This window comes from Cydia amplana, chromosome 11 (assembly GCF_948474715.1).
Source record: "Cydia amplana chromosome 11, ilCydAmpl1.1, whole genome shotgun sequence".
Lineage (NCBI taxonomy): Eukaryota > Metazoa > Arthropoda > Insecta > Lepidoptera > Tortricidae > Cydia > Cydia amplana.
The window spans coordinates 116,315-129,602 of record NC_086079.1 but is presented as its reverse complement, the minus strand read 5'-3'; the positions used below and the strand labels follow the sequence as shown (position 1 = coordinate 129,602).

Here is a 13,288-nt window from a genome sequence, read left to right as displayed (position 1 = left end):
GTGTAACTCGTGATTTTTCTCAATTTGTAAAGAGTTTTCAGTGACTGTACATATACGATATAAGACGTGATATAAATAAAAATTTAATTATCTTTAAATTTGTTTGTGTCATTATAATTAATTATTAGTCTAGTGAGACAAAACACTGTTCAAAGGTTAGATAAATTTATTAACAATGGTATAAGATAGCAATAAAAAAATATGTCTCATTACATGTAATTTAAAAACTATACTTATAGTAATCTATTATTTACTTTTTTTCCTTAATAGTATAAACTTATCAATCTTACCATAGTTATTTAACTTTCTGATTTTCACATCTTTTGCTTATTTTAATTATATTTTACATGTGCTTCTTGGATGGCGGGTTGGCGGGGGATCTAAAAGCAATATTTATGTCCCAAAATAAGGACCTTCGAACTCGAATTTACATACATGAGTCATGTCAAGTCATGTAATATGACTTGTACCGAGTGTCAAATAACGAAGGTGTCGCTTCGCCACGAGGCGGACGCCACGCGACATTGTATCAGCTACCTACTGGCTATAGGTTAGAATTGTATCAGCTACCTACTGGCTATAGGTTAGAATTGTATCAGCTACCTACTGGCTATAGGTTAGAATTGTATCAGCTACCTACTGGCTATAGGTTAGAATTGTATCAGCTACCTACTGGCTATAGGTTAGAATTGTATCAGCTACCTACTGGCTATAGGTTAGAATTGTATCAGTTACCTACTGGCTATAGGTTAGAATTGTATCAGCTACCTACTGGCTATAGGTTAGAATTGTATCAGCTACCTACTGGCTATAGGTTAGAATTGTATCAGTTACCTACTGGCTATAGGTTAGAATTGTATCAGTTACCTACTGGCTATAGGTTAGAATTGTATCAGCTACCTACTGGCTATAGGTTAGAATTCCTTGTGTATGGTGAGCCACCTGGCGGGGTTCTCGACGGCGACGAGGTGGATGTCTCGCGGCGTGAACCCGCGGGACTTCATGCGCGGCAGCACGTTGTGCAGGATGTGCGAGTACCCGTGCCCGCCGAAGTCCGCCTGCAATGTCACACATATATTACTAACTAGCGACCCGCCCCGGCTTCGCACGGGTTAACTAATTATATATAAACCTTCCTCTTGAATCACTATCTATTAAAAAAAAGCGGCCAAGTGCGAGTCGGACTCGCCCATGAAGGGTTCCGTATTTAGGCGATTTATGACGTATAAAAAAAAACTACTTGCTAGATCTCGTTCAAACCAATTTTCGGTGGAAGTTTACATGGTAATGTACATCATATATTTTTTTTAGTTTTATCATTCTCTTATTTTAGAAGTTACAGGGGGAGGGACACACATTTTACCACTTTGGTAGTGTCTCTCGCGCAAACTATTCAGTTTAGAAAAAAATGATAGAAACCTCAATATCATTTTTGAAGACCTATCCATAGATACCCCACACGTATGGGTTTGATGAAAAAAAAATTTTTGATATTCAGTTCGAAGTATGGGGAACCCCAAAAATTTATTGTTTTTTTTTCTATTTTTGTGTGAAAATCTTAATGCGGTTCACAGAATACATCTACTTACCAAGTTTCAACAGTATAGTTCTTATAGTTTCGGAGAAAAGTGGCTGTGACATACGGACGGACAGACAGACGGACAGACAGACAGACATGACGAATCTATAAGGGTTCCGTTTTTTGCCATTTCGCTACGGAACCCTAAAAACCGCATCTAAATCCGGAAAATAGGGACCGACATCAGGAAGCGACTTTGTTTTATACTATGTAGTGATAGAGGCCGGGAACGGTCCCAACCAGGTGGAGCGACCAAGTGCAGGTCGCCCCATCCTCAACCTAACCTTGCTCGGTACCCAAGCGTGAATAATGTTGAGACTTGTTCCGACATAGTCGGCCCGTGTATCACTCGTACCAGGCGGTGCTTGGTGTGTATGTCGTGCGACACGGTGCAGCGCTCGCCGCGGCCGTCGTCCCGCAGCGCGCGCAGCAGCTGCAGGCGGCGCGCGTCGCCCGGCATGTCGCCGTGGGGCGCCAGCTGGTAGTGCGACACCTCCGTGTATCACTCGTACCAGGCGGTGCTTGGTGTGTATGTCGTGCGACACGGTGCAGCGCTCGCCGCGGCCGTCGTCCCGCAGCGCGCGCAGCAGCTGCAGGCGGCGCGCGTCGCCCGGCATGTCGCCGTGGGGCGCCAGCTGGTAGTGCGACACCTCCGTGTATCACTCGTACCAGGCGGTGCTTGGTGTGTATGTCGTGCGACACGGTGCAGCGCTCGCCGCGGCCGTCGTCCCGCAGCGCGCGCAGCAGCTGCAGGCGGCGCGCGTCGCCCGGCATGTCGCCGTGGGGCGCCAGCTGGTAGTGCGACACCTCCGTGTATCACTCGTACCAGGCGGTGCTTGGTGTGTATGTCGTGCGACACGGTGCAGCGCTCGCCGCGGCCGTCGTCCCGCAGCGCGCGCAGCAGCTGCAGGCGGCGCGCGTCGCCCGGCATGTCGCCGTGGGGCGCCAGCTGGTAGTGCGACACCTCCGTGTATCACTCGTACCAGGCGGTGCTTGGTGTGTATGTCGTGCGACACGGTGCAGCGCTCGCCGCGGCCGTCGTCCCGCAGCGCGCGCAGCAGCTGCAGGCGGCGCGCGTCGCCCGGCATGTCGCCGTGGGGCGCCAGCTGGTAGTGCGACACCTCCGTGTATCACTCGTACCAGGCGGTGCTTGGTGTGTATGTCGTGCGACACGGTGCAGCGCTCGCCGCGGCCGTCGTCCCGCAGCGCGCGCAGCAGCTGCAGGCGGCGCGCGTCGCCCGGCATGTCGCCGTGGGGCGCCAGCTGGTAGTGCGACACCTCCGTGTATCACTCGTACCAGGCGGTGCTTGGTGTGTATGTCGTGCGACACGGTGCAGCGCTCGCCGCGGCCGTCGTCCCGCAGCGCGCGCAGCAGCTGCAGGCGGCGCGCGTCGCCCGGCATGTCGCCGTGGGGCGCCAGCTGGTAGTGCGACACCTCCGTGTATCACTCGTACCAGGCGGTGCTTGGTGTGTATGTCGTGCGACACGGTGCAGCGCTCGCCGCGGCCGTCGTCCCGCAGCGCGCGCAGCAGCTGCAGGCGGCGCGCGTCGCCCGGCATGTCGCCGTGGGGCGCCAGCTGGTAGTGCGACACCTCCGTGTATCACTCGTACCAGGCGGTGCTTGGTGTGTATGTCGTGCGACACGGTGCAGCGCTCGCCGCGGCCGTCGTCCCGCAGCGCGCGCAGCAGCTGCAGGCGGCGCGCGTCGCCCGGCATGTCGCCGTGGGGCGCCAGCTGGTAGTGCGACACCTCCGTGTATCACTCGTACCAGGCGGTGCTTGGTGTGTATGTCGTGCGACACGGTGCAGCGCTCGCCGCGGCCGTCGTCCCGCAGCGCGCGCAGCAGCTGCAGGCGGCGCGCGTCGCCCGGCATGTCGCCGTGGGGCGCCAGCTGGTAGTGCGACACCTCCGTGTATCACTCGTACCAGGCGGTGCTTGGTGTGTATGTCGTGCGACACGGTGCAGCGCTCGCCGCGGCCGTCGTCCCGCAGCGCGCGCAGCAGCTGCAGGCGGCGCGCGTCGCCCGGCATGTCGCCGTGGGGCGCCAGCTGGTAGTGCGACACCTCCGTGTATCACTCGTACCAGGCGGTGCTTGGTGTGTATGTCGTGCGACACGGTGCAGCGCTCGCCGCGGCCGTCGTCCCGCAGCGCGCGCAGCAGCTGCAGGCGGCGCGCGTCGCCCGGCATGTCGCCGTGGGGCGCCAGCTGGTAGTGCGACACCTCCGTGTATCACTCGTACCAGGCGGTGCTTGGTGTGTATGTCGTGCGACACGGTGCAGCGCTCGCCGCGGCCGTCGTCCCGCAGCGCGCGCAGCAGCTGCAGGCGGCGCGCGTCGCCCGGCATGTCGCCGTGGGGCGCCAGCTGGTAGTGCGACACCTCCGTGTATCACTCGTACCAGGCGGTGCTTGGTGTGTATGTCGTGCGACACGGTGCAGCGCTCGCCGCGGCCGTCGTCCCGCAGCGCGCGCAGCAGCTGCAGGCGGCGCGCGTCGCCCGGCATGTCGCCGTGGGGCGCCAGCTGGTAGTGCGACACCTCCGTGTATCACTCGTACCAGGCGGTGCTTGGTGTGTATGTCGTGCGACACGGTGCAGCGCTCGCCGCGGCCGTCGTCCCGCAGCGCGCGCAGCAGCTGCAGGCGGCGCGCGTCGCCCGGCATGTCGCCGTGGGGCGCCAGCTGGTAGTGCGACACCTCCGTGTATCACTCGTACCAGGCGGTGCTTGGTGTGTATGTCGTGCGACACGGTGCAGCGCTCGCCGCGGCCGTCGTCCCGCAGCGCGCGCAGCAGCTGCAGGCGGCGCGCGTCGCCCGGCATGTCGCCGTGGGGCGCCAGCTGGTAGTGCGACACCTCCGTGTATCACTCGTACCAGGCGGTGCTTGGTGTGTATGTCGTGCGACACGGTGCAGCGCTCGCCGCGGCCGTCGTCCCGCAGCGCGCGCAGCAGCTGCAGGCGGCGCGCGTCGCCCGGCATGTCGCCGTGGGGCGCCAGCTGGTAGTGCGACACCTCCGTGTATCACTCGTACCAGGCGGTGCTTGGTGTGTATGTCGTGCGACACGGTGCAGCGCTCGCCGCGGCCGTCGTCCCGCAGCGCGCGCAGCAGCTGCAGGCGGCGCGCGTCGCCCGGCATGTCGCCGTGGGGCGCCAGCTGGTAGTGCGACACCTCCGTGTATCACTCGTACCAGGCGGTGCTTGGTGTGTATGTCGTGCGACACGGTGCAGCGCTCGCCGCGGCCGTCGTCCCGCAGCGCGCGCAGCAGCTGCAGGCGGCGCGCGTCGCCCGGCATGTCGCCGTGGGGCGCCAGCTGGTAGTGCGACACCTCCGTGTATCACTCGTACCAGGCGGTGCTTGGTGTGTATGTCGTGCGACACGGTGCAGCGCTCGCCGCGGCCGTCGTCCCGCAGCGCGCGCAGCAGCTGCAGGCGGCGCGCGTCGCCCGGCATGTCGCCGTGGGGCGCCAGCTGGTAGTAGGACACCTCCGTGTATCACTCGTACCAGGCGGTGCTTGGTGTGTATGTCGTGCGACACGGTGCAGCGCTCGCCGCGGCCGTCGTCCCGCAGCGCGCGCAGCAGCTGCAGGCGGCGCGCGTCGCCCGGCATGTCGCCGTGGGGCGCCAGCTGGTAGTGCGACACCTCCGTGTATCACTCGTACCAGGCGGTGCTTGGTGTGTATGTCGTGCGACACGGTGCAGCGCTCGCCGCGGCCGTCGTCCCGCAGCGCGCGCAGCAGCTGCAGGCGGCGCGCGTCGCCCGGCATGTCGCCGTGGGGCGCCAGCTGGTAGTGCGACACCTCCGTGTATCACTCGTACCAGGCGGTGCTTGGTGTGTATGTCGTGCGACACGGTGCAGCGCTCGCCGCGGCCGTCGTCCCGCAGCGCGCGCAGCAGCTGCAGGCGGCGCGCGTCGCCCGGCATGTCGCCGTGGGGCGCCAGCTGGTAGTGCGACACCTCCGTGTATCACTCGTACCAGGCGGTGCTTGGTGTGTATGTCGTGCGACACGGTGCAGCGCTCGCCGCGGCCGTCGTCCCGCAGCGCGCGCAGCAGCTGCAGGCGGCGCGCGTCGCCCGGCATGTCGCCGTGGGGCGCCAGCTGGTAGTGCGACACCTCCGTGTATCACTCGTACCAGGCGGTGCTTGGTGTGTATGTCGTGCGACACGGTGCAGCGCTCGCCGCGGCCGTCGTCCCGCAGCGCGCGCAGCAGCTGCAGGCGGCGCGCGTCGCCCGGCATGTCGCCGTGGGGCGCCAGCTGGTAGTGCGACACCTCCGTGTATCACTCGTACCAGGCGGTGCTTGGTGTGTATGTCGTGCGACACGGTGCAGCGCTCGCCGCGGCCGTCGTCCCGCAGCGCGCGCAGCAGCTGCAGGCGGCGCGCGTCGCCCGGCATGTCGCCGTGGGGCGCCAGCTGGTAGTGCGACACCTCCGTGTATCACTCGTACCAGGCGGTGCTTGGTGTGTATGTCGTGCGACACGGTGCAGCGCTCGCCGCGGCCGTCGTCCCGCAGCGCGCGCAGCAGCTGCAGGCGGCGCGCGTCGCCCGGCATGTCGCCGTGGGGCGCCAGCTGGTAGTGCGACACCTCCGTGTATCACTCGTACCAGGCGGTGCTTGGTGTGTATGTCGTGCGACACGGTGCAGCGCTCGCCGCGGCCGTCGTCCCGCAGCGCGCGCAGCAGCTGCAGGCGGCGCGCGTCGCCCGGCATGTCGCCGTGGGGCGCCAGCTGGTAGTGCGACACCTCCGTGTATCACTCGTACCAGGCGGTGCTTGGTGTGTATGTCGTGCGACACGGTGCAGCGCTCGCCGCGGCCGTCGTCCCGCAGCGCGCGCAGCAGCTGCAGGCGGCGCGCGTCGCCCGGCATGTCGCCGTGGGGCGCCAGCTGGTAGTGCGACACCTCCGTGTATCACTCGTACCAGGCGGTGCTTGGTGTGTATGTCGTGCGACACGGTGCAGCGCTCGCCGCGGCCGTCGTCCCGCAGCGCGCGCAGCAGCTGCAGGCGGCGCGCGTCGCCCGGCATGTCGCCGTGGGGCGCCAGCTGGTAGTGCGACACCTCCGTGTATCACTCGTACCAGGCGGTGCTTGGTGTGTATGTCGTGCGACACGGTGCAGCGCTCGCCGCGGCCGTCGTCCCGCAGCGCGCGCAGCAGCTGCAGGCGGCGCGCGTCGCCCGGCATGTCGCCGTGGGGCGCCAGCTGGTAGTAGGACACCTCGGCGCCGAACAGGTCCAGCTGGCAGTAGGTGCCGAGCTCGGCGAACGTTAGCAGCTTCTCCTCCTCGACCAGAGTGCCTGCAAGTTGAAGACTTTTATTACAATTAGGGAAGGGGGGGCAAGACGGTGCAAGCGACTTAAATCACGAAGGAATTGACAAATCAAGTGCATGTTACCACCTGACGTCGCGCCCCTACGTTGCCCATTAGTCAGCGAAGTGCATAAACGACTACACCACACGTTTTAATTTTTTTTCGGAAATAACAGTTTTTTGCAAATATCTAGTGATTTCTTCATAAAATTTAGAGCGTTTACGTGTACTTAAGTAACAACATTTCAGACAAGACTTAAAGTTATCCACACGTGACAATATCTTCGCTAACAGATAAGAACTTGTTTTTCGGTGTATTGCACAATGCATTTATCCAGTTTTTTTTTAAATTCAATATGACCCACGGGGGCATGACGCATAGACGGGGTAGGTATCCGCTGAGAATACTGTTTTAAAGTAACTCTTATCAGACAAATAAAAATGCTTTACCTTGTTCTAGCATGATGGGAAACTATAAAAAAACTAGTGGAGGTGATTGGTCCGATGAGAGCATGAAAAATGCGATGGAAGCTGAGGTGGAAGGAAAAATATGGGCTATATGTTAACAGCCAAAACATTTTTAGTCCCGCAGATAACATTGGAACGAAAATGGAAGGTAGTTCGTGAAAGTTCAGATAAAAATAAATTGATAGATAAAATAAAATAAAACCAAGCAATAAGTCATCCTGCTATGTACTCCATCTTGCCCCCAAAGTGGTACCCCATCTTGCCCATAAGGGGTGCTCCATCTCACCCCATGCATGGGGCAAGATGGGGAGAAAGGACTTTTTCTAGTTTTTAATTTTTAGAAATTTTAATATGTTAATTAGATTCATAAAAAAACTGTAATAATGAAGACTGATTACCAAAGATGATTGTTAAAATAAAACGAATACTTAAAATACAATAAGGTCCGTTTCATAGGGCATCAAACCTTAAGTACCCCGTCTTGCCCCCCCTTCCCCTATTAGGGTCTGCGGGTCTTCGAGATCTCCGAGATAAGATAATAAACGCACGCAAGTAACTCCATGATGACACCCATATATCCAGTCGAGAGACCAATTTCGAACATTGGTTTTAAATTGTAGGAGTATGACTGAGACTGCGATAAATGGGCTTCTATTTGCATGTCCGAGCCGGCGAATTTCTTGGTGTGTTTAAGTGCTTGGTAAATCCTTCCGCACTGCCAGGTAATTAATTTCTAGATTTGGTCTATTGTTTTTAAATTATTTTGCTCTTACGAGTATAACAATGGTTATACTGGTAGTACACCTACTCATATGCCCATATCACATTTGGATGCTTGTGCTACCTACAGAGTCACATATAGCTGTGGCTGGCATAAAAACAGAGATACCTACTAATTTAATAGGTATCCTCTAAAAATACACTTTAGGTCGAGGTGGCTCATAATTGCGCGGTCAACTTTGCCTCCGGCCTCGAGGTAGATCCGGATAATTTCGGCGGGGGCGTTAGAGTTGCGGTGCGGGACTTACGGTCGAGGTGACTCATGACGGCGCGCTCAGCCCGGCCCCCGGCCTCGAGGTAGACCCGGATGATCTCGGCGGGAGCGTCGGGGTTGCGGTGCGGGTGGAAGCTCACGCTCCACCACCCGCGGGGGGGACTTACGGTCGAGGTGACTCATGACGGCGCGCTCAGCCCGGCCCCCGGCCTCGAGGTAGACCCGGATGATCTCGGCGGGAGCGTCGGGGTTGCGGTGCGGGTGGAAGCTCACGCTCCACCACCCGCGGGGGGGACTTACGGTCGAGGTGACTCATGACGGCGCGCTCAGCCCGGCCCCCGGCCTCGAGGTAGACCCGGATGATCTCGGCGGGAGCGTCGGGGTTGCGGTGCGGGTGGAAGCTCACGCTCCACCACCCGCGGGGGGGACTTACGGTCGAGGTGACTCATGACGGCGCGCTCAGCCCGGCCCCCGGCCTCGAGGTAGACCCGGATGATCTCGGCGGGAGCGTCGGGGTTGCGGTGCGGGTGGAAGCTGACGCTCTACCACCCGCGGGGGGGACTTACGGTCGTGGTGACTCATGACGGCGCGCTCAGCCCGGCCCCCGGCCTCGAGGTAGACCCGGATGATCTCGGCGGGAGCGTCGGGGTTGCGGTGCGGGTGGAAGCTGACGCTCTACCACCCGCGGGGGGGACTTACGGTCGTGGTGACTCATGACGGCGCGCTCAGCCCGGCCCCCGGCCTCGAGGTAGACCCGGATGATCTCGGCGGGAGCGTCGGGGTTGCGGTGCGGGTGGAAGCTGACGCTCTACCACCCGCGGGGGGGACTTACGGTCGAGGTGACTCATGACGGCGCGCTCAGCCCGGCCCCCGGCCTCGAGGTAGACCCGGATGATCTCGGCGGGAGCGTCGGGGTTGCGGTGCGGGTGGAAGCTGACGCTCTACCACCCGCGGGGGGGACTTACGGTCGTGGTGACTCATGACGGCGCGCTCAGCCCGGCCCCCGGCCTCGAGGTAGACCCGGATGATCTCGGCGGGAGCGTCGGGGTTGCGGTGCGGGTGGAAGCTGACGCTCTACCACCCGCGGGGGGGACTTACGGTCGTGGTGACTCATGACGGCGCGCTCAGCCCGGCCCCCGGCCTCGAGGTAGACCCGGATGATCTCGGCGGGAGCGTCGGGGTTGCGGTGCGGGTGGAAGCTGACGCTCTACCACCCGCGGGGGGGACTTACGGTCGAGGTGACTCATGACGGCGCGCTCAGCCCGGCCCCCGGCCTCGAGGTAGACCCGGATGATCTCGGCGGGAGCGTCGGGGTTGCGGTGCGGGTGGAAGCTGACGCTCTACCACCCGCGGGGGGGACTTACGGTCGAGGTGACTCATGACGGCGCGCTCAGCCCGGCCCCCGGCCTCGAGGTAGACCCGGATGATCTCGGCAGGAGCGTCGGGGTTGCGGTGCGGGTGGAAGCTCACGCCCACGCCGAGCTGCTCCACCACCTCGCCCGCCGCCACGATCGCTCGCCGTTCGAACTCTGGAACAGCATGTCACATCGTTTGATATACGTTATAGAAATAAAATAGTTGTAGTAGACACAGGCCCAAGATCACCAAAGTTGCTTTCAGATCATCGTTTATATTGAGCTGTCTATAACATGCTTGTGAATGTTTGGGGCGACTTTTCCATTTGCCGGAAATTTCCAGATCTTTTTTTTTTCAGTTATAGTGAACCTACCCTTATACTGCTGGGCAAAGGGGGAGACTTTCTGAATAACCGGCTATAATTCTATACCAAATGATAATTTATCTTTAGTAAGAGTGCAAACTGATCTGTCTAAGCGCAGCGAGCAGTTCAGCAATGAACGCTTGGAGCAGAAATATAGATACTGACCTCTGATAGGCCAAACGCTGGCCACCTCCCCAATAAAGCCCGCCTTGATACTCTTGTCCCCCACACACCCCTCCATCAGCTCCGCCAACATACGCTGGTACATTTCCTCAGTAGTGCTATGAAGAGTATCGTCGTGCTGTGTATCGGCGATGTAGTAGCCGGTGCCCGCGACCACGTGCACGCCGGTCTCCGTCGACACCCGCTTCAGGAACGACAGGTCGCGGTCCAAGCCTTCGGCGGAGTTCTCCACGATCGTGCCTGAAGTGGGAAGTTGCTCTTAGAAACGATTGTGGACTTTTTTAAGCACTGCATCTTCAGTTTTAATTGAAGGGCATACCTAATTAAGGAAAGTATGATGGACTGTGTGAGAGACGATATAAAAAGAAATCATTCATGAAATCACGAGGGCAGAGTAACATATGGAAGCTAGACAGGCATTATAAGTATTAGGTAGGTATAGCTAGTCAACCAAATCTTGTCTTCAAATTTGCCGCCTTTTTCTACTGTCAAGTTCTGGTTGACCAAGTAGGTATAATAACTACTCTCTTGCTGGTGACTGGTTAGTTATTCTTATTGGTAGTTTATAACCTTAAGTTCTTCTTTCATAATTCGCAATAACATTCTTTAAAGGCTGAAGAGATATAATTTACAACTTATATACATAAGTAAGTGTCTCACCTCCCCCCGACTCCCTGAACATGTTGACATCATTGAGCACGGCCTGCGCCGTGTCCTTGTCGTTGAGGGTGAGGTTGTACTTGGAGGAGTAGGGGTACTGGCGCAGGTAGCCGACCGACTGCAGCGAGATGTGTCTGGCGGGGAACTTGGACACGAGCGCGGCGGGCGGCCGGCGGTAGAAGTGCGTGAACTCCATGGACAGGTGTTCGTGGGGGAGCGTGCGGCCGAGCACCGCCGGAGACACGCCGCCCAGAACTAACATAAAGGCTTCGTCACACAGGCGCGGCGTGAGCGGGGCGCGCCGTTTTTACATACAAAACGCTCACGCCGCGCTCACGCCTTAAACCATATAGACAAAATCAAGTTCTACAGCTGATGTTCGTCAGCTGCAGCGCTCTGTTGCAGATATTAGTTTGCGGTTACTATTAACATATTGTAGGTACCTATTACTGTACTCACGTTAGTACCTACTTACCTATTACCTAGCTGTTTATAGTAATCTGGTTCGAAGGACCATTATGATATATATATAGTCCTTCGAACCAGATTCGAAGAGAAAGTGAAGTGATAAATAATTAAATAAATATTATGGGACAATCTTACACAAATCGACCTAGTCCCACGGTAAGCTCATAAGGCTTGTGTTGTGGGTACTAGACGACGATTTACTATATAATATATAGATACATATAAGTACTTAAATCACAGAATAACTAATAGTACTACCGTACAGAAAATTCACTCCTTCACAAAAGTCAGATTTAGGTATAAAATTACACCTATATCGCCGCCTGCAAGCAAAATTGAAACTTATAACCGCGCATGAACCGTGAATCTCCTTTGCGCGCCGCAGTTTTATGACCGAGCTGTGAGTGTCGGCACGGGGTTATCACTTGACAAGTTTTTATACCTAAAGTCTATTTTTTATTCGGTAGACTGAAATGACAGTTCATAGTATGAACATAAAATGTCATTTCATACTATGAACTGTCATTTCAGTCACCGAATAAAAAATTGACTTTATACCCACTGATTTATTATTTTTAAGATAAATATGTAGGAATTACAAACGTTGATTATGTAAACATACATTTTTTATCCGGAGATAGTAAGTATGTCTGATTCTCACGGAAGTAAGTTTCGAAGCCATTGTGTATTTTCAATTTTGCGCGAGCGCCGCGTGACACGACTATCGATCGTGCACGCCGAGCGGCAGCCCACTGCCATACACCTGTCCGATGGGCGCGCCGGCTAAATGTACCTAAACTGCGGAGTGACACCCCCCTGCTTAAATACATGGAAAACATCCATAACTAAGTGATAAAAATATTCGAACAGTTTTTAATTCCCTAGGGAACAAACGGTAGTCATATCAGCAGTAGACATTATCTAATACTATTAACTATTAATTATAAGTAGGTATGTACATTTATACGAAAATAAACGCCTTCCGAAATTAAATGGTAAATAAATTATATCTTTGAAGGAAAATAACACATCTTTACAGTTTTGATACATAGGTAAAAGCGTTCTGAGAAAGAATCGATGGTCTTGGATTAAATTAATATAGGTAGGTACCTACTCGTAATTCTCATTCGTAGGTACTTGAATATGCATATTATGCATCAGCATAATATATTAGTACCTATCTACTAGCATATTATTAGTGGTGTTCAAACATTAGCTCCATGTTATTTTATTAGGTACCTATTGTTTGGAATTTATCTCTGGTACTTAATACTAAAGTAAATAGTAACAACTCACCGGTTTGCACACGGCCGCTCATGTTTAGGCACTATATTTTTCTGCTATCTGCAATCTATCATTAATTATAACACGGTTTACTAATAAAATTAGACGTAACAATGATTTATTTGTACAACTGACAAACTGTTTCTAGTAACTTGAATGAATCTGTTTATAATATACCTATTGCTCGACGTGTTTTTCCCTTCGATCAGCGGCGAGTGACACGAATTCACGATACACGTCGCCTCGCTCCGGGTGCAGAGCGAGACTGATAAGACGGAAATTTAATAATAGAATTCTTGTTTAAATAACATCGCGCATTCATAGGGCGACCCTACTCGTAAAAACAGCGCAACGAGATTTTTAAGTCATGATATACATATAGGTATAATTATAGGTAATACTTATAGCATTGAATGAATCTAGGGCATATCATTACGTACCTACTTTACGTAGTCGTATTAGCAGCATACTTAGCCTTATTAGTCATTTGTTAGCATGGATTTGTAAAAATCTAGTGGCGATATCTGCATATTCTGCATTGTAAACAAATTGTATGTGTGTAAAACTTGGTAAAACTATGGAAACCGCGGGTAAAACGCGCGCTGGTATCACCTTAAATTCAAATAACCATAGCAA

At 55.4% G+C, this 13,288-nt stretch overlaps 1 protein-coding gene across 1 annotated transcript; it reads right to left on the bottom strand.

Moving 5' to 3' along the window:
• Nucleotides 1-914: 914 nt before the first annotated feature.
• Nucleotides 915-12,725, bottom strand: LOC134652143 (phosphotriesterase-related protein). Its single transcript, XM_063507305.1, has 6 exons — nucleotides 12,665-12,725; nucleotides 10,901-11,155; nucleotides 10,223-10,480; nucleotides 9,702-9,866; nucleotides 6,645-6,862; nucleotides 915-1,058 (listed from the first exon to the last, which is right to left on the bottom strand). Exons 1-6 carry the CDS (start codon nucleotides 12,684-12,686, stop codon nucleotides 915-917), a joined length of 1,062 nt encoding a protein of 353 aa, XP_063363375.1. The 5' UTR covers nucleotides 12,687-12,725.
• Nucleotides 12,726-13,288: the final 563 nt, after the last annotated feature.

Coding starts and splice junctions, on each gene's coding strand:
- LOC134652143 (XM_063507305.1), bottom strand. CDS start 12,686: ATGAGCGGCCGTGTGCAAACCG. Junction 10,481..10,900: donor GTTCAGGGAGTCGGGGGGAG/GTGAGACACTTA, acceptor TTCCCACTTCAG/GCACGATCGTGGAGAACTCC. Junction 6,863..9,701: donor CGTCATGAGTCACCTCGACC/GTAAGTCCCCCC, acceptor TTCAACTTGCAG/GCACTCTGGTCGAGGAGGAG.